This window comes from Ambystoma mexicanum, chromosome 1p (assembly GCF_040938575.1).
Source record: "Ambystoma mexicanum isolate Mex_15411 chromosome 1p, UKY_AmexF1_1, whole genome shotgun sequence".
Classification (NCBI taxonomy): Eukaryota; Metazoa; Chordata; class Amphibia; order Caudata; family Ambystomatidae; genus Ambystoma; species Ambystoma mexicanum.
In genome coordinates this window covers 631,514,864-631,539,648 of record NC_090921.1, presented here as the reverse complement: position 1 = coordinate 631,539,648, position 24,785 = coordinate 631,514,864, and the positions used below count along the sequence as shown (strand labels likewise).

Genomic DNA, 24,785 nt, shown 5'->3' with positions numbered 1-24,785 from the left:
ATCATTACCATGCCCTTTCTGAAACCTTCCTTTCTGGGCAAGCCGTTATGTCGCCATGTAACTCAAGACAACTAATGTGGAGCTGGAGAACCATGCCCCGCCCTGTGCTCCCCTCTTGGAACCCCCGTTATGTGCGCTCCTTCAGAATGTCCTGCCCTGTGTTCTTCTCGATGTCCCAACCTGTGAGCTACGCTTGCCCACATCTAGTGCTCCCCTGGATGTCCTGCCCTGGGCTTCTTTTCCTAAATCTCCTATTCTGTTTTCTCCTTAAGGATGTCCCACTACATGATGACAAACAAGTTGCATTCTACATTCTACATGACATTACACTTATTCTACATATCTATTTGGAAATGTTCTTTACAGAGAGCACTCACACATTGGTTTGTATCATCACCTTTGTCATACAAAGAGTTTCCTAGAGCATTGAGGCGTTAATAATGTGAACTTTCATGATTGTAAACACTTTGTTGCAGGACAAATTCAAAAGGAAGAGAGATCAAATCAAATATGAGTTTGAAAAGCTACAGCAGTTTTTGGAGAAGGAAAAATCTCAGCACCTGAGCAGCCTGGAAGAAGAAGAGAGGCAGAGTCTACAGAGAATTAGGACGAACGTGGCCAAATTTGCAGATTTTCGATCCTCCCTTATAATTGTTCTTGGAGAGATCGAATCAAAGTGTCAGCAGGAGGATGTGGAGTTATTGACGGTAAGAGAACCTTTAGAAATGTATAGAATTAGGAAAAGCTTTCTCTTTCCAAGAATCAAAATAAAGAAAGTTGCAGCTAAAGTAGCGCCTTGTACATCACTTTGTGATCAGGAGCTACCTCTGGAGAGCAAGGGACTACAGTAGTAATATCTAAAGTGTGCCGCTCAGAATCAGATTCAAACAATGGCTTTTTTCATGAAGCAGGGTTCGGTTCCAAATTGAAGGAGCTGGGAGTAATTTAACTCCCGCTTTTAGCCCAGGAGAGCCTGGTTAGCTTGTAAACAACAGTTATCAGGAGCTACTTTTGTCTCTCCAGGACAATCGATGCCTTGCAAACATTCATATGTGACATTAACATTGAGTATTTGAGAATGCTAATAAAGAAGAATTATGACACATTTAGAACACATTTAATACATAATGAATCATACATAATGGACAAAAATGTCAAATGCGCATTAAGTGCGAGTAGGATTTGCGGAATGCTATGCACTCGCTCCGGGTTTCCCAGTGGTAGTTCCTGCCTACTGGGTAATCCCTGACAACCAGGAGCTGGTTTTAACTCCTGCTCATAGAATCTTAATTTCGAGCCCTGATTCATGTATACTAACACATTAGGAGCACATTCCAAAGGAGTTCAAAAGTAGTAATGTAAAAAATTAAGGGAGACCTTGCTAATCTAGTCCTTAAACTATGTATAGTAAAACCAGCCAATTTGTGAGTCTCTGCTCAGCATTATGCCAGCAATCAAAAACTTACTTTGAGCTGTTGTAATTTCCAAAAAGCACAATAGGTGACTTGTTAATCATATTGCAGAATTTTGCAAAGTTTAATAAACATCACAAATACAAATATGAATAAGATGCATATTGATGGGAATGTCAAATAGCTAATATAGGTGTTCACTGGTGAATAAAAAGTAGCTCCAGGTAGTGGTCTGTGTTAAGATAACCAAGCTCTTCTTGGCTACAATCAGTGCCTTAAGTGGCACTACAAATCGAGCCGGGGCTCATCGAGGGGGCGTGGCCTAACAGCGGGGGTCTTGATGGCCCGTTAGGCCACGCCCCCTTAACGAGCCCGGGCTCAATGGGCTACTGCCACTCCTGCCAGGCAGTCTTTCGTAGAGATTAGAGAGGGTGCTGATCTCTGCATTTATTTTGTGTAGGCTTGCCTGGCAGGGGACAGCGCCTGCCTATTCAGCCTTAATGGTGGTGCTGCCCCTCGCCAGCTGGGGAGGGGCAGCACCACCATTAAGGCTGAAAACGTGAGGCCACTGGAAGCAGAGGCCTTTTTCCTAAATACTGAAACTCCCGCTTTCTAAATACTGGAGCGCGGCAGCTCCAGTATTTAGAAAGCAAGGCCTCTGCTTTCAGCGGCCTCACGTTTTTTCCATAATGGTGGCGCCGGCCGACGGGAATCTCTTGATTAAAGGGATGCCTCGCAGGTGCGGCGCCACTATTATGGCTGAAAGGCATTTTTTTCTGTAGCCTGAAGCTCTCGCAAACGAGCGAGCACTTCAGGCTGTAGAAAAAAATGCCATTTCGTGTAGTGGCCGGGGCTGCCAGGGGAGATTACTGGGCCCCGGCAGGGCCCCGCCAGGGCCCCACCTCAAAACGAAATTTCAGAGCCTGCCGGGGCCGAGCCCCGGCAGGCCCCGGCCCACTTAAAGCCCTGGCTACAATCGAAAGCCGATTAGCTCAAGGTAAACCAGATCAGAAAGTGTCAGCAACAGAATGTTGTGCAAATGAAGATGAATTGGGATCAGGAACCTATAGACCTATATTTAAAGTACATTTTTATTATTTTTCCAACATGAAAACCGTACAGCACAATGAAACCATCATAAATAGTAGCTCTTGCTTACAGTTTCCAATTGTATTTTCCTCCCCCCACAACCCCCAGCCTACAGAACCCTTCCATCTTCCTCATACATATCTACCAGCGTTTACCCAGCTACTCCACCTCTATAGGGACATCTTCTCCTCGGCCTTCTTGTTCTGTCGCGAATAATGTTGCTATTAGTGTCGACAGGCAATCAACGTTCCTGCTTCCTCCTCCTGCCCTCTGCCTGTTGCTTCCTCCCCTACTATCGTTTCTGCTTTTGCCCATTTCTTAAGATCTTGTCACCAGGTCTGTGTCCACGGTTTCCTACTCACTTTCCAGCTCATTGCTATCCTATGCTTGGCTAATATATATGCCAGGTCTTTCAGCTTGCTCACATGTTTGAGTCTGCGGGGCCTAGTGAATCCCCCGAACAGGCACGCCCAAGGGGAGTTCACTTCTAAGTTTATCTCCTTTCTTGCAATGAAGTGGGCTGCCTCCCTCCAAAATGTTCCTATTTCAGGGCATGACCAGAACATATGTACCATTCCTGCATTCACTTCCCCACATTTCGGACCTGTCTGTACTCCAGCGTGTTTAAACTTAGCTATTTTCTCCAGGGTCATGTATGCTCGGTGAGTGACATATAGTTGAATTTGCTGCAACCATGCGGTTCTCAATACCTTTTTGTGATATCCCTGCACCTTAACCCACAGCTTATCTTCCATCGATTTCCCCCACATCTTCCTCCCAGTTCAACCTCGTCTGAACTACTTCTTTCCCAACCTTTGACATCAGCAACTCATATATGCGGGATATCTCGTGACCTCCTTCAGACACATCGTAGAAAGTTTCTATAACTACTACGTACTCTTGATGATTCTCACCATCCTAGAATAAGTTATATGCTGTACCTTATGTAACCTGGTGTCCTCCACCAATATTTCAAACTCTTTCACCTGCCCGTCTTGCCACACATCTCCCATTGTGACTATGCCTACCGGTTCCCACTTCCTTCTGATATTCAGCGTCATTTGTTCATCTACTCCTAACGCCACTAACTGAATCTGTGGGCAACACAGGGATGGATTCTCCATTAACTGGCAAGCTCTTCGCCACATCTTCCCTCCCAGGTCTAACAGTCTCCCTTCTCCCGCCCTCTGTCGTTTCGGCAATCACATCCTCTCGTTCAAGAAATAAGGGGTGCATTCCATATCTTCTGATAGCCAACTTGCTACATATTGGAGTTGGCTAGCAAGATAATATACTTCAAAGTTTGGCAGTCTGATACCTCCTTGCTCGTACGAGTTTTGTAACTTCCATAATGCTATTCTATTCCTAGAGTTGTGCCAGATTAACCCCCTGCATATGCTCTGTAGTTTCGAAAAGAATCGCTTGGGTATTGTATGTGGGATGTTAGCGAAGTAGTGTAATAGCCTGGGCAATACCACCATGTTTAATAACGCCACTCTATCATAGTCAAAGGTAGTTTGGCAGGCCCGGCTCCAGCAGGGGGGGGGACAGAGCCAGCCTCTGGCCGCCCTAGAAAGGAGGCCATGTCAGTGGTGTTATACACCACTGGTAACCAAGGGAGTGGGGGGGGGGGGTGGATGTCACTGTAAACATTCAGCAGCAACCTCAGAGATATAATTCTGAGAGGGTGAATTGCAGGAGGCCTGGCCAGGATTTGTTTTCTTGCCCTAGACAATGATCTATGCCCCACAGCCATAAAAGTACAAATAACCAGGGAGATGGAGGACCATTCACACCTCTAATGAGGTAGCACACTTATTCAAGCAGGCTGCCTACAACTATTTTCTCAAACCTAAAATCACAATTTTGGTTTCTGTAATTTAAAGTATGTTTATTTTTTTTTGGGAATAGTGTTTTTTCACATCATGCTGCTTAAAATGTTTAACTATATCAAACAATAAATGATAGGTAAAGTTGCTTGAACACAGATTTCTGCAGAAGGTGCGTCAACTGACTGGGGGCCCTCACAAATTACATTCAAAGTATATATTCTGCTGCATTAACTACTTGAGAGTATAAGTGAAAAGATAAGGTTGGTAGTAACAAAAATGTAATTCTGTAGGGGAGATTCTAGTAAAATCAAAAAGTGATAGCTACAAGGCTTTCAATTAAACATTACCACTACCGTTGCTCTGCGCAACATTCCATGCCATAATTCTGTAGTACGTCTGTGCGATTAGAGACGGGGACAAGCCATTAGAAAATGACTTTTGGTGCTGCAACCAAAAGGTGTAGTTAAATCTCAATTGCTAGGTCGTGCTCCATCTGCACTGGAACACAATTAACCGTATGCATTTTTAGGCCCTGTGGTCTAGCAGTTTGGGAAGGGCTTCTGACATTAGTGAAAGTGCCAAGGCTGATATGCAAACAGTTGTATGGAATGCTGGCAGGAGCAATGACAGTGGTTCTAATTGATTCAGAGACTTTTTACCTATTAGGTACAACCATAACGCATGCTTTGGAACACAGTTAGGATGGCAATAAAATGTGAGGAGAAACACACATCCTATGGGTGTGTCTGGTCATTTACCCAATTAATGATAGCCATGGCTATGCCAATGCCTCACCACCAAAACCTAACCTTTCTAGAACTCTTTGAGCAAGCTCTATTGCAAAGTAACACCCAACGTGTTGCTGTATAGGGCCTGCCAGTGTTATCTTCTTTTAAGTGTTTAATTACTTAATTGCCTCTGTAAATGAGCTCCTGGTCTAGTACAATTCTCTAATGTGTGTCTTCAGCCAGTTGATTTTATAAGCAATATATTTGTCAATGCCTTTGTGACTTGCACTGTCTTGAAAAAGCAATCACAAAGCCAGCAGTTTTGGCTTGCGTATAGGTATTAGCAGACATTTCCCAGGAAAGGCCATCATATGCCCAGTTACTGGCACCATTTTACAGCTGTTCCCATTTTATGGTCAGGTGGGACCCTTATGGCAGGGCCTGGCAAATGCCAATACATGCCTAATCAAAAGCCCAAGTTGTTGGCTTTGCCAATGCATGTTGGCTTACGTTTGTCTCCCTAAGTGAATGTGTATATGCCCAGATGTGGGTGTCTTGCTTGCTACGCCTAGGGAATGAAGCTGCACCTCACTGAGCTGGTCCAAAAGGCCCTAACTGAAAATGATAAGGTTGGCAAGTATTGACCAGTTTCTAATATTTTCATGCATACTTGCCAGTGGGGCTACGATCTAAATAGAATGTATCTTTGTTTGAAAGCCTAACTTTTCATGAATCAAACTGATAAGTATTGACTTCATAACCTCATTCTGTTTGGGTAACTTTGCGGAGTTTTCATGCAAACAGAATATGTCATGTGTGTTGTGGGATTTATTTGGAAAGTATTATGTAATTCCTGGGTGCTGGGTGGTTAGGCGGTGCCGGAAATGAAACATGAACACCCGTAAAATAACAAAAAAAGAAGAGCGTTTCTATAATGTTGCAGGCAAAGTATAAAAGGTGTACATCTTTAATAACTAAAAAGCAGTATTTAAATATTTTCTAAAGAGTGCAATCAGAGGTGGATTTAACATTTGGACAATGGACAAATGCCAATGCCCCCTCTGCTCTACTCTCTCCCCTCAAATAGAAACAGCCGGCGCTGATCAGGCCCAACCAGTGAGATCTTATCTTTTTAATGTGTCTCAGAGGCAGATTATTTACAACCGGAAGTGATTAGAGGTGAGAAAAGCTAAAAAGGCCGTGACCACTTTTATATAGGGTTTTAAGAAGCTATTTAAGTGTGATTGTTGGGTGATTAGTAACGGGATACAAAACAAGCTGTGTGAAACAATCACCTTGTCATTCATTTAATTTCACTTTGTGTTTTTATGAGATTGTTTTGTATGTTCTCATTAATTTCTATGCTGGAGCTTGTATGGGGGAAAATAAAGCTACGGTCCTGTTTGGGTCTATTTGTCCTAAAACATTTGACCTAATCACATTTGATCTAATTAATTTGACCTTTTTTTGGGTTTAAAATGTGGGGGCAGACCCCCGCAACTCCCAGCCCACTTCCCCTCAACCTAATCTATACCCTTGCCCACCGCCATATATATATATTTTCATTAAATTTGACCGAAAAAAGGTCAAAGAAATTCGATCAAATGTCTTGGGTCAAATATTTTTAGGTCAATTATGCTAATCCCAGTCATATGGGATCCTTTTCTAGGTCAAGCAGAGTGGAAGAAGTGGCAGTAAATGCATGTAGCTCCACTTTTTATTAGATGCAGGATTTTGTATGATTTGACAGGTGAAGTTGGAGATCAGATCGGACTTAACAAGGTCCCCCTGCCAAATCCGATTGATATTCCACCAGCATTAATTTTTACGTTAGCGATAAACCAATAGATTCCTATGGTACCGGCCTGAGTTTTACACCTGGAAAGCGGCAGTAGATTCTAAAAGAATCCATTGTGGATGGTTCCCACAATCGTTAATTGTGAAAGTCATTTACACTTTTCCAGACACATAGTGTAAAGTAAAGAGCAAAGGCGTTTTTCGCCTGTGTTTAACTCACTTGGTGGAAACAATTTAAATTAATGAATGGCCCCTTTTGCAAAAAAGTGCAAACAGGAGAATTCCAATATGTGGAATTTAGGATTCAAAACAAAATGCCCCCCTTAATCTTTTCATCAACATGTTTCTACAATGATGAATACCTTGTCAGGTTGGTTTATCATGCGACTTGTGCATTTTTAAAGTAATCTGTATACGATTTAGTATTATTTTAGGCATTCAAAGCCGAACTTCAACATATATTTGTACCAACTTGAGCTCAATAGACGTGTGTATCTAATTTTCAGGCTAGGATCAAATTATGGCTTTACCACTTGACCAACGTGTGTGATCCTGGGCATATTTTTTAATTTCTCTATGCCTTACCTGATAAAATTAGGTGCCCCTAGTAGTGATTCAGTCTGTAATATAAGCTATTCCAAAAAGCCTCACTCGTGGTTTAATAGATGGGCAGCACAGTGATTGACACACACACATCTAACTTTGAAAATATCCGGGCCACATGTATTGAACACAATTGTGTCATTCAATAGCAAATGAAAGTAAACAAATCAAACAAAGTGTCATCATGGACAATTGCATATTATAACCAGTATGTAAACAGTATGTACCAGACAATGATGTAAAGGGGCACGCCCCACCAGGAGTGGTACCAGGAGGCCACAAACCCCTCAACCAGCATTGTCTGCCTACTGATGCAGACCTTACAGCCCTAGAACTCCCCTGCACTCTCAACTCAATTAAAATGTGCTGCAGAAATGCAACAGCAAATAACATTTTTTGTTTAAAATGTAATTTTGGACATGAACCATTGATGGGAGACATTCAGAATGGGACTACTGTAGGGTTTCAGTTGGAAAGGAGTGGGCAGGAGGTTGTGGAATGGGTGGGTGAAGGGAGGATTGTATACATGTGTATGTTATTGGAGGATATGTTGTTGTGCTCAAAATATTGTTAAGATCAACAAAACTACCTGTATGGATTGGAAATGGCATGTTCTGTTCTTGAAATTGAAAGAAGTTTGAAGAAAATGTAATTTTGTAGGAAACAAAATCTCATATTCCTCGCTTCAGTATTCTGGATGGGGGTCTATCTTTCACAACAAGATGGAGGGACCACAAGCATCTCCTCCGGGGCCTGATGGGAGCAGCCAGAGTGCTCAGGAAGGTATTGTTGGGCGGACACCATCTGAGATGGTACAAGCACTGCAGGCCTCGCTACTCAGCCCTCTCGGAGGAGGAGGTGGCATCACCCTCAATTCTCCCAGGCCAGGAAAGTCATGCTGGGTGATGGTGTGAATAGGTGGGAAAGGGAGGTAACAGGGAGCCCAGCTGAAGGAAAGTGACTGGACGGTGAAAGGTGAGGGAGGATCAGATAAACCAGAAAGGGGAGAGCAGATGGAAAGGGAAGATGGGTAGATTGATGTTGCAACTCTATTTTCTCGCTTCTCGTTTGCTATGTACTGTTTTTTATAGAGGGGTGCAAATGTATTTTTGCAACTCTGGGAAGATATTTTTTGCTGGCTCACAGATTAATGCCAGCACTTTGTTTAGGGTACTCCTAGACCCACACTCAATGACATGTGGCCCCCCATATCACAACCCTGGCCCACCCAGATGAAAATTCCTGGAGCCGGGCCTGGACTTGTCAATTGGTTCCTCTCCTCTGCTCACTCGGTGTGGGTAGGTGGATTCTTGTCAGGGCTTTCCCTTAGCCCTCTGAGGTACTTCTCGTTGCGGGCCGGCGTCCGGGCTGTTAAGCCCGTTGTCCCTGGCTACACTTCTTAGAGCGCACCCCAGGCTGGGACGCCAACTCTTTGTTCCTTCAATGGCACTCCTATAAGGGGCTGCTTTTCTTGCATTGCTGTTTTCATCCATGCATATTGGGCAGAGCATGGGTCGGAAGCTGAGTCAGCCAATATTAAAGGGTTTATAGCAGTTTCATAACCCTACTGTCTATATACCTCCATAAAGTTGTTGTTAGGGAGATTTCTCAAACAAGTGCTTAATTCCCTCTACCTTCGAGCCCTCCAGCTCTTTTGCTATATTTTGGGGCTTTGAACTTTTCATTTTCAATGTGTTTTACTTTTGTGTTCTTTGGTTATCGAGTTTTAAAACAACTCCATAGGCATCATCTTTTTCTGTGTGTCACACAGCACCTTCAGTGCAGTGACACAGGGGTGTCTTTTAGACTCCCCAAGGTTTAAATACCTTCTCTGGGACTGACTACCGTCTCCCAGAGCATGTAAAGTTAAATTGGCTTTACTAGTCTTTTTAAATTTACTGACCCAGCACACACTATCTTCCAATAGAGTGCTGGAGGGGTTGCCTAGATTCCCCTGAGTCAAAACACTCATGTAACAGTCAAATGTTACAATTTCCTACTTTAAATGGCTGGTGGCAGTGGTTTAGATCAACTACCGTGATTTTTCCTGACCGCTAACAACGGTAGCTAAAAACCGGGTCAGCCATGTTTTCCAATATGGCGCCCAAGACCTATCTGTAAAAACAAACTCTGGTCATCTTTTTTCACCATTTCTTTTAGGAAAGGTCCTTCTTGTATTGTCTCTGCGCACCAAACCACGTTTGGTCCCTTTGTTCGTTGGCCTTTGGGGGCTTCAGTGCTGAAGCCCTCCTCTGGCGCATGAGTGCCTGGGGTGGACTGGATGTGAGGGAGGTGCCCGAAACTCCCTGTGCTTAGTCTCCTAGGAGACCTGAATGCACTATGGCGTGATTGGCTGGCTGTCTGTCCGGCAAGGACAGCCACCCTGCTGCGTGAGTGACAGCCAGGCTGGAATAAATGGGGGAAAACTGTTTGAAAGCAGGTCTCTGGGACTTGGAAACCAGAGTCAACCACTGGAACGAAAGAACCGAAGACGAGCTGAAGGAAGAGTACTGCTGCAACTCCTGGACGACCGGTGAAGCCCTGCTGCAGGTCCAAATTGCCTGAAACTCCAATCATCAGAGAAGCCCTTCAAGGTTAACTTCTTCCCTTGAGCTTGGTGGGAACAACCAACTCGTAAGCCACCTGGACACTGTCCCCATCTGATCTGGTCGAATTTTCATCAGAATGCTGTTGAAAACCGGATAGCCAGAGGGAAGGAAACCAGCTCGTGGACTTTAAGGCACTCGCACCTTAAACCAACGTCTTGCTAAGCTTTTGGCCTCATCCCTGGGCAGTGCAGGAACCTCCCGACGTCCTTCTTCTTGTCCCCACGACTGAAGCTCAGGAGCAGCGAGATCTGCTCGAACTGCCAGGAACTGCCTCAGCTACAGCTCTTCTTCAATACCAAGGGTGTAAACGCAGTCCGGCCATTGCAAGAGTTTGTGTAAACTTTCTCAACTTCGAAGGCTTGTCCTTCCCTAAACAGTCGTCAAACGTTTCGCCTAGCCAAACTCTTTTAAACTCTGTGGCAAGACTTAACCGTTATCTACCAGAACTGTGCTATCTTATACAAAGACTCTGAACCATTGACTTTGGCCCAGGCCTATTGAGAAGAATTGCTGGTTGTTGCTAACTGAAACCCTTTGCCCTGCCTATGAATGTATTTTGGCTATGTGTTCTTATAACCTTGTCTTTTTACCCCTTTATTAAGTATCTGAAGTGCCATTTTGCTCCCACTTCAGGGGAACTAAACTTGTTCAGTTACTTACCAGTTGTGTATTTGTGGCTCATTAGTGTGTGATATTGAGCTGCTCGTGCTAGTGTAATGTTTTCTAACTGTCTGAGTAAATAAATGTATATTCTTTTACCAAGAAACCTTGAGTAAGTGTTTGTTTGAATCACTGTATTAGTTGGTTCTTTGTGTAACTTACTGCTCACTTAAACTCTTGAGATAAGTTTGGCTGCTCAGCCATCGCTACCACTTTACTGTGTAGTACAGGCTTGTACCAAAGGTGAAATTGTGCTTACACTTGTAGTCTTAATTGCATGTAGTGTTCCCAAAGGGTACTGCATGTGATTCTGCCTAACAGGTGTTAGTGGCTGAGGCATGAGGACATATACCCCTCTTTGGGGATTTCTTGTCCCTTTAGGGGGAAATCCCCCCAGAGGGATCCTGCTTACCCTGTTCCATAGGCAGTGTCAAGTGTAGTGGGCTCACCTTCCTAGTCTCAAAAGGGGTGTCTTCCCCTTGGGAAGAGTTGATGATCTCCTTAGATTTGTCACAGCTCAAAGGCTCAAGCACAGCAGAAATGAGTTGTACTGACAGTGGAATTTCACAAGAAGTCTCTCAGACCACAAAAAGAAACAAAAAAATTCAAGAAAGCCAGCAAAATGTTTAGGGGGCTCAGAAAGTTGGAAAAGGGAGCCCTGAAAATGAAGTATTTTCCTAATAACCTTTTGATTTATTCTGTTATAGGAATGTATGTAATGGTTTTTCTACAAAGTTACTGGTAACACACTTTAACTGATAGGGTCCATTGGTTCTTCATACTGTATTTCAATGAAGATAAGGGTAATCAATGTGATATTTTATCCACATATTTGATTATAATTTGTAAATGTTCATAACTGTTTAGTTTAGATTTTTGTAAAATTAAACTTTAAATGAATTAAAAAAATTATTCTATGAGCTGTATATTTCTAATGTTTTAATTTTCTCTCTTTAGGACATGAAGAGCATATTACAAAGGTATGATTGTCCTCTTTGACCTATCTTCATAGCATACCTCACCAAATGTACCCAAAATATGTCCTGTTCCTGTAAATTATCAGCAAAACAAACTCATTGTATGCTTAACTCTGTGTGGTCTCTAAATTCAGATGATTTATTTTTTTTGTAGCAAGGGCTCTTGAAAAGGCATTGAGCAACTTATTAAATGAGATGGTGAGGTAGGATTCTGTAGCATAGGAGGCCACTAGGAGTGGCAAAATACAAGGAGTTGGACCGAAAAGTGAAAGAAAAGTGACTTTATTTTTTGTTCATACATTGTGTAAGTACTAGCAAATGATGCTGATTTTTTTTTTTGGCACACATGGGGTAAGTCTTCTAAGCTTCTAAGTCTAAGGCCAATCCACCCCTTCAATTGTTTTGTCTCAGTCTTTTGTAATTCGTTTGGATAACTTGGTTAAATGCCTAAACACCTGGCACAAGAAGTATCGGTTCAAGCAGGTGGTTGCTGAAATAAGCGCCTAATGGGTATAGGAGTTGGTCTACAACAAAACTGGATTTCCTCTCTAGGAATGATCCAAGCTAACATTATCCGGGTGGGTCAAATAATAAACTATCCAGTGTGAGGAGCCAGGAATGAGACGCACAACAGAGGACTCATAGCTTTGGCTATAAACAGTTAATCAAAATCAAAAGGGTTGGGCGAAATGCCTTACTATCCCTATCCTAGGAGGAATTTCCCTACCTCAACCAAAAAGGGATTTGTGAAGTGTCAAGATGTCCAAAGTAAAAAATATGTTTTGGGTCTGAAATCCTATTCTGGTCCTCACACTAGAAAAATTAACTCAGAGGTGCAAAGGATATTCTTTATGGAGCTCAATGTGCACAGATGTTCCAATTCAACGTAAAGATATAACTCCAACCAAAAAGTTTTAAGAGGACAATATTCTCAGTTCCAGGGAATGGCTCCCTTCCCAGGTTCCCGTTACCAATATGCAAGATTTCTTGTAGTCCAAGAGGATGGCTTCTCCCTCTTGGGACACACACAGTTCTTGGGGAAATAGTTCCTTCCCCATGTTCCTTTTTGCAGGTTAGTTCAAAACAAAGCATCAAGTTTCAAATAGTTCAAGATCCTAGGGCATGTGACTTCCTAAGGATACCCTTGTAATTTAACTTACAATTGATTTGGCCTGGTATACTCCCCTGCCAGGACTTGCTGACAGTATTTTACACATTTTAACTTCAGCTGGTATTGGACTGCCAAAAAATAATTCTCTTCACCTTGTATACTCTCCAGCCAGGACTTTCATACCATAACTTTATTCCAATTCTCTTCACCTGGTATATTCTCCTCCCGGGACCTTCATATCCTTTCTTTATTACATTTCTTGTACCCATGAAACAGTACCAGCCCAATGTTGGTGTATGATTTCTTGAATGGTTCTCTTTCATATAGTGGGATTTTGCCCCTCTCAAGTTCATTCCCCTTTTACTTGGTTTTCTCTGTGTCCCTTTAAGATGCATGTTTCGTGGAAAAGTGTATGGGTCTTTTAGCTTTTTCACATACTTTACTTTGCCCACTTGTGGCGTACCTTTTACATTTATTCGCTTCTACACATAGTCCACTTTGCTTAAAGATAGCTACTCCGAAGCAGCACACACTTTCAGGCAACCCCGTAATCCTCTCTGCTTCACTGGGTTTACCCGGTGCTCCAAGTGTCTCCCGTGCCTTTCTGCTTTGGTTCTCTTTGGATTGTGGGCTTGGATTGCGACTTGTCATCAGCTGCGCTTCTGCTATGCCGGTCTTCAGTTTCTGCTGCCTTTCTCTCGCAGGCAGCGTGTCCTCTGCACTCCTGTTCCTTCTCCTTCTGGGCGGATTAGCTTTGGTAGCGTTTCACATGGTGTCTTCTCCCCCAACATTCTGGCTGGTGCTTGTGCAGGTAACCTTGCATTTCAGCATCTGCAGCTCTCTCTCATTGCTTTCAGCTGCATGGGTTTTAAACTTCCCGGTCTGATTAAAGAGTTTCCAAAGACTAGACCGCAGCGTAGGTTTCCCGGCCTTAGTGGTATTTACTGTTCTTTGTCTCTTTCTTGTCTCAGTAGTTGATGGATGATTCCTTGTGTTGTTGAGGAAGCTGATGTGGGATTCTTTCAGGAGTAATCCTTACTGCTCCCTGCTTCTTCCTCGTCTCAGTAATTAATGTATTACTCTGGTTATCATGTCAGGGAATATTAAAACTGTATTCTATACATGGATAGTGGTGCAATAAGCCATTAAGGTCTGAGGAATATTGGGAACATCCCCAATAGGGAATGGGGGTATGTGACTTTTCCCAAAGGCGTCCTCCCTTCTCCCTGAGGGTCGACTCACCCCAGGTGGTCCTCCCTCATATAGCCACCCAGAGTCGGGATCAGGTGGTGGCTGCCGTTCCCTGGCCACATAGGGCGAGACTACCTTGGGGAAAGAAGTGAGGACATGATTAGATTCATCACCCCAGTTTCTCTTCTGGAGATACTGGCCTCCACACCTTCTCTAAGGTCAACCTTGCCTCAGTGATGCAGCGCCCGTCTGCTTCTTGACACACTTCCTCTTCAGATATATACGGCCCTGCTTTCTATTTATAGCCTCAGTTCTGTAGGCCTCTTATATACTCTGGGAGTCAAGCCTTCGAGATCTTGGAAGTGACTACCACTTATGCTCTGATGTGATGGATGCAGCACAGATCCACTCCCTGTGGCACTGCGACTTGAGACGCGTTGGTGTAGCATGTAGGGGCGTAGGGAGCTGCAGCCTAAAACAGCCTGTGACATGAGGTAGTGGCATAAATTGAGGGCCGGAGATAAAGTAACGCTTTAAAAATTAGGTACTTTAGGGTTTTCTCTAGGCCAGACTTAATGACTGAAGACGCTCAGAGCCAACTGAAGCCTGCTGATCTTTAAAAGGGCCAGATGTAGTGGGGAAAATCAGCATAGCCATGAGTGTCAGTACATTGTGCAGATGTGGACAAGGATGCTTCCGTTGTAGGCCACTGGCGATCTGGTAAACCTGTTTTGCAACTGGACTGAACTGCAGCCTGGTGAGACGTATAAGTAAGCTTAACTGGGTAATATGTTGCAAAATATCAATATCATACATGACCTTTGTGTGGAATCAAACATAGAGCACCAGAGGGTTAGGGTATGTCCTATCCAGAATATAGATCTGTGGTTCCCATAACTGTCAATCCTGGTGAAGGGATGCAGAAGGGCAAGCAGTGACAGTCTGCGGTAGTTTGAGTTGTCCTTGCTTCCATTTACTGCACCTCATCTGTTGTGATTGTGGTAGTGCTCCAATTGGGAGAGCCACTTCTTCTACACCTTTGATGCACAGAGTGGATTATTGCTCTGCTATCAACCCCCGAAGGAAACATTTAATGAAATGCAAATAGTGTTGTCTCTTTTGTTTCCTCCTGAAAAGGCTAATCACTCTGTCACCCCCATAATTTGCAATTGATATTGGGTATTGCCGCCCCTCCACTGCTCCTATACTGTTCCCTGCTAGGGGTCCATGAGAGAGTGTAATTGTGCAATTGCTGGACAAGCTGGAAAGAGTGCCCAGATTATACTTGCAGTGACTTTTATCATGACAAAAGGGAATCATTAGGTTCACTTTGGATCTATGTGATCACTGCGACCACATGTAATTGCGACGGACGAAAATGCCGACTTTTAAAGAAAATGAAATCACCTTTACACCGCATAGATATGCGGGGGGAGACCCCCCGCCAAACCTCCATATTTCTATTATATCCCATTACCTCCCACATATATATGTGGTGTAAAGGGGGTGTTTTTAAAAAAAAGTCACCATTTTCGACTGTCGCAATTCCCAGGTCGACATTTTTGTACGATTCTGTTCACTTTTACCCATTCAAAGCATTAAAAAGTTGGCCCATTCCAAAGATCATTGCACTGCTAACTGACCTTTGGTACGTGACAAGTGGAGGTGAATGCACTTGTTAACAAGCTTTAGTCTGTATTTCATGGCATAGCGAGAACCATATACGATACCATGAATGAACCTCAGAGTCTGTGACAAATTGTAATTTCTTTTAATTGAAGGGTAAAAGTTTTCCGGCAATATGCAGGATTGACTGAGAATAGCGGGGGAGTCCGACCCCGAACCAAGGGGTGATTGGGGGATTTCTCCCCCCTGAAATCATTTTTAAAATTATGGTTTAAATGGTGCATTTCTATTAGACATTTAGTAAAAAGCCACACAGTTTGCAATCGGTTTTGTAGGGTGACAAATGAAAAGATCCAACAGATGCAAGTCATCAACATTGCACAGTAGCCTTCCCAGCACATTTTAATGATACCTTTGCCTACAATATATGGCAGTATTGAAAAAAGTTCATGCTGGTTGTGCCAGTATTCCTATATAAAATAATGTTCATGTTTTCTTTGCTCATAATGCCAGTAATGATACTATAAGAAGGGACACTATTCATCCCTGCTGGTGTGACAATATATGCCAGTAGCCCCATGTATGAACGTACTCCTGTTGGCTTTACCAGTAAAAATGCCATGGTCTCCCGGTGCCTTCCTGGTCACCCTCAGTGTACCTTGGTACTTGGTTAACAAGTGTCCACTCTGGTAAGCGTCTATGGCTTCCTTTGGGCTCTCTTGTCTTCAGCAACTTCCCCAGCTGCTCTCTTCCAGTGAGGAAGTTTCCTGGTTTCCCTCAGTCTCTTGTAGACTACTGCTGCTCCACAGTATAGCCAGAGAGATATTCCAGGCTTTCTCAGTTCCCCAAAGACTGCTGGGGACCAAGAGCTCCCCTTCTCTCTGGATATGGTAGTGGTCCACAGCCCCTTCTGCTCCTGCACAGGTTTCCAGTTTCCTGCTCCTCTGGTGAAGGCACAAGCACACCTCCTGGCTCTCTTCCTCTTTTCCTATTGGGAGGGGACCAATAGGTTCCTGGAGGTTATCCCTGTTCCTCTGTTCTTTTCCCTTGTGCCAGTACCTGCAAGGTAATCTTCAAAAAGGCAGGTTGCCTTCTTCGTTGTGCCAGTACTTTTTAGTGTGATGGCAGAATAGCCATTACTTATCAGTCCATTAAGGAGGGGGTTTCTAGCAGAAGAAGGGTGGGGATATTGCTTCATTTTGGGATATCGCGACAGAACAGGGATCCTTCCTGTTTCTTCCATGTGATGACGCACCGTGCTTCATCACAGTAGCAAAAATAAACACCATGCAACAGTATAAAAACATGTGCACACTGGCTGAAAATAAGTAAACCGATGTTACGCTCACCTGACCTCCACAGGGGCGCCGAATGGAGCTGGACGATCCGGTGATGTGTCTTGTGCTCCCATCTGACTTCGCCACGAAAGCAGGTTTGCCTAGAATGTTAAATCACATGTTACCCAACCATATGGATGAGGGCAACTCCCGCCTCCCGTGACGTCCTCTTGCACCCCCATTGCTATATCTCACCTTTGTGTTGTGAATAGCGGGCTCTCCGTCCTGCCACTGTGTGCAGGGGTGCGTAGTAGTTCAAGGATCTAGTTACTTCACTGATCCTATTAAGTTCCAGACAACTGTGACTCAATGGTAAGTCTTATTCCAATGGTATGGATAGCTTAAGAGTTCAAGTTGTAACAGTTCAGTCCTGTACCCTTCTTTAGAGGTTTCTTCTTCGTGCTTAAGATGGAGCGAGATCCTTTGATGGCTGGCTTCCCAAGGTAAGATTTGCGCCAGTGCTATGCGAAAGTCTTTCCACACGGTATAGTTTTCTGCACAACTAACCTGATGCTTTTATATTCTGCAGGGGCGGAACCTCCTGGACAAAGGTTGCGTGATGAAGTATGGCGAGTCCGTGAAGATTTGCTGCCTTCAGGTGATAGCAGCCTTGCGCAATATCATAAGTCTAAATGAGGCCTTCACCACTGCACTGCTAACCTGATGTCTTCTTTTGTGTTCTACAGATGCGGCAGCACTGGAGCGGCGATCGGATGATGGAGCGGCAATCGTGTGATGGTGCTCCGGAGAATCGCTGGTAAGTATTAGCGTTGTGCTGATCTGCGATGAAGATCGCGTGGTCTGCACGGCTAATCAGATGTCGTTCAAAGGCCCAACTTTCCCTCCACTAAAGCAAATGACCCTTCCTAGGAAACTAAAATTAAAATAGGCTGACTTTGTGTCCAAACTACTATACACAATCATAACTTCAACCAAAACAATTCTTGTGTCCAGGCGTTCGTTCCTTCCCTTCCCATGGATTATTTCAAGAAAATTGTTCAAAATGTTCTGTTTCAAGACCAATCTCTCAAAGGCAATACAAATGTCTCTTTTACCTAATAATGTCCTCAGGATGGCAAAACAAATGTCTCTTACTCAACACTGGCTGGAATATAACAAAGAGGGAGTCTCTCCTAATCTTTCAGGATGGCAAAACAGAATGTCTTTTCCACAATGCTGGTTGGAATATGGCAAATGAAAGTCTTTCCTACTTTTCAGGATAGTTAAACATATGCCTTTTCTCCAATAGTTATTAAAGTATGCCAAAAGTGTCTTTTCAACTTCTCTGGTTGGCAAAATGTTCAATTGAAACAACAACTTAATATGACTAAGTTTCTCTTCAACACAGTCGTTCAAAGTGTGTTTCCTGGCAGACTCTGCTGCCAGGAAACTTCCCAACTGAAAACTCCTAATATCCTGGTTTACTCTCCTGCCAGGAATATCCCCCTTTTGGCTAATACAGATCCCCTGGTGTACTCTCCTGCCAGGTATCTCTTTCAAAAAGTTTCACTACTTGATGCTCTTATCAGATCTCTCTGCAACATTCACATTCCTCGTAAGTATCACACAATTGTACTACTTCAGTGGCACAACTTTGACTTCAGTTATTACTTGTACCAATTTCCTCAATACTGACATCCCATATATGATGGCTTGTTCAAGCTCTGTCTGGCAACCTTTCTTGCAATGGCTCTTGGCAATGCTTGTTCCAGGTTTCCCCAAACTGACATCTCATTTCAGGAGAATTGTACCATGTTTGCGTTTGCTGTTTAAATCTATTTGGTCAGTTTTCGAAAATGCTTCCAAATGTTTGTTAACGTATTCGCATGTCCTAGGGTCCCCTACCCTTTAAGGTTGACTCACTGCGCGGCTGCTGTGAGGAGGTACCATTGGGCAAGCTTTCCCTTCTTTGTGGAGTCTCTTTCAGTTCCCGCGTCAGTGTGTCAGCTCTTCGCCGGTGGAACCACTACAGCTCTGTACAGCTCACCTTCTCTTCACTGGAGTTTCTCCTCTAAGATCCTGAATGCCTCCAGTTTGTTACTGGCAGACGTTTCCTGCTCTTCTCCATGAGGCTTCCTCTGCCTTTGGACTCGCTTCCCACTCTGTGCACTCTGCAGTTCTCCTCTCTCTCCTTCTCCATTCTGTCAGCTGCGGGTGGTTTTCAGATTTAAATGTCCCATGCATGTGATTAGGATCTTGACAACTAGAATGCACATTACACTTGATGTCATATTTACTCCACATGGACTCCTTGCTCCTCTTCCTCGTCTCAGTACCGGAGGCTTTGTAGGACTTGGGGTCCAAAGAAGTTTCAAATGATTCTGAGTTACATTGCTGGGCAGTTGCATTTAAAGTACAATCACCATAAACATTAGATGTTGGATATGTTCAAGGTTTATCATACACACATATGAAGATTGTCTAGGGTTTTGTTTGTACAGAGGAGCTTTCAGAGTTTTATAACTAAATATTACACCCAGCTGAGTACCCTGCAGAGTACTGACTGCACGTCTGCACCCCGCTTTGCCTTTTGTGCCTCAACGCCGTTTCTTGGATTATCACGGTGCCGACCTCACTGCCTACTTGGAAAATAGACCACGCCACTTGCTAACTGACGTCTCACGTAAATGAACGCTATAATACATCTACGTGATTATGAATCGTCTAACTGCAGGCATACCTCCTGTTCCGAGTTGGCTAACACGCAGAAGTCTAAATGAGTCCCCAAACAATATGGGCGTTTCAAAACATGGTATCTCTTCGAAAAAAAGTCTTGGGTTTTCTCCTGACATCCACCACTTTTTGGTAAACCCAGACCAACCCGAGCTCCAAGCTGTACCCATCCATTCTCTAAATAAAGTGCCGGCTAATATAGCGTTACTTGACCAGCTATATAAAAATTCAGACAAACACCGACGCATTTGTCGGATAAAACGATGCAGCGCTTCGTATCACTCTCATCAAGCCCTACAAGTAATGCTCACTTTCATACTCCCACCTATCTTCTTGAATTTTCTTTGGAACCGCAGCAATATTTTGGTGTGCTTCTTCACAGTCCTCTAATCCAAAGGCTCTATACTCAGACATAGTCAACCTTACCGTAGTAAAACCATTGCTTTTAGAGCAAGATGCTGCAAATGCGCCTTTTTCTCCTTTTCGCTTCCTTTACCCCTTTCTTCTTCTACGCAGACTCCGGTTCCTAATGGTTTCGACTTGTTACCAACCCTGAAGGGTGTGTTAAATGCTCCTAACACATCTGCACTCTCTAAAACTCCAGAGCTTTACACAATGGATGCCCCTGAGGACATCATTTCTCCAAATGAGTCCCAATTGTCTTTTGTTGCTTCCTTTACTAAACCGATTGCTCGGCCATCATTTGGATTTCCCTCAATCAATAACCCTGCTCTTGATGCTGCTTTAACAGCCATTAACACAAGCATATTCTCCTTGGTAAAACTCTTTGAAGTATTAGATCATAGATCAGTCTGTCATCAGGACTCTTTGCTTCTTCTGCATAAAAAAATAGATTGGATTGCAGCCTGTACAAATAATGCAACCATTCCTTTGAATACAGTTGAGCTTCATTCTGTAATACCTTTGGAGAGTCCTCCTCGTGAAGATCCAATTGGAGATGCGCAGCCAAATCTTGAATCTCCCCCATTTTCAAATGGTGATGAATTAATCACAAATTCCCCTGACGTGCAAATTGTTGAAAAACCTCTATACGAGGTGTTTGCTAAACCAGTACAAATCTCCAAAAGGAGAGAAAATAGGAAGCGCACGTCCCAAAATCTGAATTTTTCTGGCCATAATTCCGATATTGAACAAAGACCATCTAAAAAATCACCTAAAAATAAAAATCAAAAAGCCAAAACAAAACATTTTTTTGCTAATCTAGTAACTAGTGATCATCTGTCTCCTGATTTATCAGAACAAAAACCGGACCATCTACAAAATTGTCCTTCTCCGTCTAGAGCTGCTCCATCCACTTGTCCTTCAGACTTGGAAGTCTCCAAAGGTAAGAAGTCTATTTCCTCACAACCAATTTGTATTGAAAGTGAAGATCTAAACAAAGCAGACTCGAATGACATTCAAGATGAGCTTATGAATATGTCTGCTTATCCGAATGATTCAATCACCGAAGAAGTACATCATGGTCTACATAACAGTAGATTAAAGAAACAACAGGCAACGTCAATCTTTCATTTGAACTTTGAAGCAAACTCCACAGCTTTCAAGACTCTAGATCAAAGCTGGAAAGCCTTACAGGCTAACTCTCAGGGTCTGAGTGACAGCTCTAATCATACACTCATTCCCAAATTATCTAACCAAAACACTCATGGAGATGTCGTACAACAATGCACAATTTCAAAGTCTCATCCGGTCGATATATCTGAATTAACATCCTCTTTAAAACTGAGATCTATAACTAAAACTTTGCCAAATACTTCTGAAGATACCATTCACGAAGACTATAGGCCGGACATATATTTCCCTAACCCTTTAACATTAAGGGATGAGTGTCTGAAAATGACAATGCTTGACAGGTTGCATTCAGATCCCTTTCCAAGTCGCAATACTATTCTATTAATATTAAACTCAATTCCTACGTTATCACAAGTAAACTCAAATGACATTGCTTCACTGTGGTATCCAACGCCAGCACAACAAGATGTCAGCGCGATTAATGTCTCTTCGATCATTGTCAAAAACCTAATTTGGAAAGAAAGACAAGAATTATGCAACGGAGGCCTACGGATTGAAGCATTGTGTCCCCCTCCTAAGATCGAGGTATCTATGCCCAAAAATCCGAACTCCAAGGTGACCCATGCACCCAACTTCGAATCATCTTGCTGTACGTGTAAGGCTAATAAGGCTGTAAACCAAGCCCACCCCCCATCCAAATGGGATTGGCTTAAAAAATGCTCGTATGTGATTTGGTTCACTCGTATGAGTGAACCAAATCACTAGACTAAATCTACAAAATTACTACACACCTGCACGTTAGCTTCATGGAACACTAGAGGGTTTGCACATTTACTTTTCACTAATGCGTCAAATCTTAATAAGTATGACATAGTTTTACTACAAGAAACCTGGCTCCAAACTACCCCTTGCTGGGCAGATCATCAGCTAAACATTGTGCCGGCCGCTAAACCAACTAAAGGGCATCCTGCTGTTCTGGTCTCCTTGTTGCAGTCCGTAATGACTGCCAGCTGGCTTTGAAAGCTTGGCCATCCCCAGACATTGGAATTCAGGTAGTTTAACTATCCACTACCAACACTTCTGATCCTTTTTCTCCCTCTTGTTTAGTATTAAATATTCATTGGAACCCCTTATCTCCTTCCGAGCCGCGTTTCTTAGATGAAATTGAAAACGTGCTAAATCAAGCACTAATGAACCCCAATATCAGAACGGTGATCATTGCTGGGGATTTTAATTTAAATTGTATGACTACAAATAAGAAATATAACTCAAGAGCCTATAAATGGAACAAGTTAGTAGTTGAAAGAAAGCTTTCTATGTTAAATGGATCATTCCCCTCAGATTCTCCACCTAAACCGACGTGGAAGCGAAATAATAGTAACTCTATATTAGATTAGAAATATCTTGGTTACCACATGAGGTTAGAAGTTGTGATCGCTATAATTTGACACTAGAAATAAATAATGAAGGAAATCGTCTCAAATGGTATCCTACTCAGATAGCTAAACTGGAGAAAAAAAAATTCTTGAAACATACCATGATAATTCTACTATATCTAGTGTCCGTTATAGTGACTGCATCCAAATTTTAAATTGGGAAGTAAGTATATTATGTCGTACAACCTACACACATAAATACCCACGATTATTACAAATCGCGAAACTAAAGAAAGTAATGAGACAGGAGCTGAGAACTCTGTCAGTTAGGGTATGTAAAGCACACAAGATTCAAATAAGAAACCAGTACAGAAATAGAATTAAACAACTCCTACATAAATACAACCAAGAAAGAGCTGAAACTATGCTAAAAGCACTAGTCTCTTAAGTCAAGTGGCTTGATTTGGAAAGTAATTAATTACACGCCTCGTAATGCTCATAGAACCATTCTATTAAACCCTATAGCCGAGTCTGTATGGTCCAACCATTTCCAGTTATTACAAAAAACAGGCCAGACCTGCAAATCAGAACTTATATGTAATCCTTGCCTATCAGATCTTGTATTTGATGAATTGGACATTTTATTAATAATAAGTACATCTAGAGCCCGGGGACCGGATTTGCTCACCAATGCGATACTAAAGAAAAATCCTGAACTATGGGCAAATGTTTTAAAATCTATTTTTGACAGTTATTGAATCAGACCAAATTCCTCCATCCTGGCAGCAAGCAATTATTATTCCGATAGTTAAAAAAGGGAACAGATCTGACCCTGCTAATTACAGACCGATAGCGCACGAAAATATTTGCAAAATTGATACTTAGAGATTTTTCTAAATGGCTGAGTAAAGAACATCTCTTCGACGTTAATCTGGGTTTGTTGCTGGAATTGGCACTTCATTAAATCTATTAATTTTATCAGTATTAAAATATCAAGTGATTTTAACCAAACAACCAGTTTTTATTGCTTTTATAGATTTTAAACAAGCATTTGACTCTGTGTCGAGACAAGTCCTTTGGAAGAAACTCAGAGACATTGAATGCCCTGCATATATTAGATTTTTAATTCTTACATTTTATTCGGAAACTACCATAAGAATTAAACTCACATCAAATGGATTATTATCGTAGCCAATCAGCACAAACTCTGGCCTAAAACAAGGATGTCCATTTGCTGCGATTTTATTTAACTTCTATATTAATGATATTTGTACTGCTTTTAATTCTGCTCGTTCTTTTCCACCAAAACTTGATGTCCACGAAATCTCGTATCTATTATATGCTGATGATCTGGTGATCATAGACAGAACTCTGATTGGGCTACAGAGGAAGTTATCGGCATTATCTGATTATACCACAAAAAATGAACTAACAATTAATACTTCCAAATCCAATATTCACATTTTGCAACATGGTCGTTCATCAGCCAAAATAAATTTTAACTGGAAACTAGGAGATTGTAAGCTGAACCTTGTTCAAGAATACAAATATCTAGGTGTAAATCTTAACACTCACCCTCTTGACACACCTTACCAAGATGAAATTGCAGCTAAAATGAGACTACTTGCTATTCAAGGTAAAGCACTCTAAAGGAATTACGGAACATTCTCTATCATACACGCTAGGATTTTCTATCTACAAAAGGTTGTCCCAACAGTGATCTATGGAAGCCAAACTAAAATCAACCCAAAAGCCGTAAAGTGGGACTTTATTGAGGGATTGTTTTGGAAACATATTCTACCAATACCTGTTTGTACCCCGATTGGCCTTATTAGATTTGAATTGGGTCTTATATCGTTAAATGCCTCAGTCTCTTGGCTTATGTTGTACCTATACAGAAAATGCCTAACTGCTACGGATATAGACATGAATTTATTTCCTGTACTAAAAAATGTTCTGGAGAAACATATGTTCAAACCACTACTACAATGGAAAAATTGTTGTTTGTCAATCTTGAATGAAGCTGATATTTCGTTAGACCTATTACTGGAATCTCCTGATAAAGCCAAATTGAAACTTTGGAGAAGAGATTGGATTAATACCATTGACCAAATTAGCACATATCAGGCGTTTAAAAAAGGCACCTTCCAATTGCGAGCAGTCAATGTGCTACCACATTATCTAACCAAATTTCCTAATAGGAAATACGCTTATGCATTCTTAGGGTTTAG

At 42.5% G+C, this 24,785-nt stretch overlaps 1 protein-coding gene across 4 annotated transcripts in view; it reads left to right on the top strand.

Annotated features, from left to right (window-relative positions):
- Positions 1-24,785, top strand: part of LOC138577526 (E3 ubiquitin-protein ligase TRIM39-like) — a 527,031-nt gene that overhangs the window by 138,500 nt on the left and 363,746 nt on the right. For all 4 annotated transcript variants that reach the window (XM_069649634.1, XM_069649633.1, XM_069649635.1 and 1 more), the window contains 2 exons: positions 477-707; positions 11,688-11,710. In XM_069649634.1, the coding sequence (XP_069505735.1) occupies positions 477-707; positions 11,688-11,710 (254 nt within the window). The remainder of the gene's footprint in view (positions 1-476; positions 708-11,687; positions 11,711-24,785) is intronic.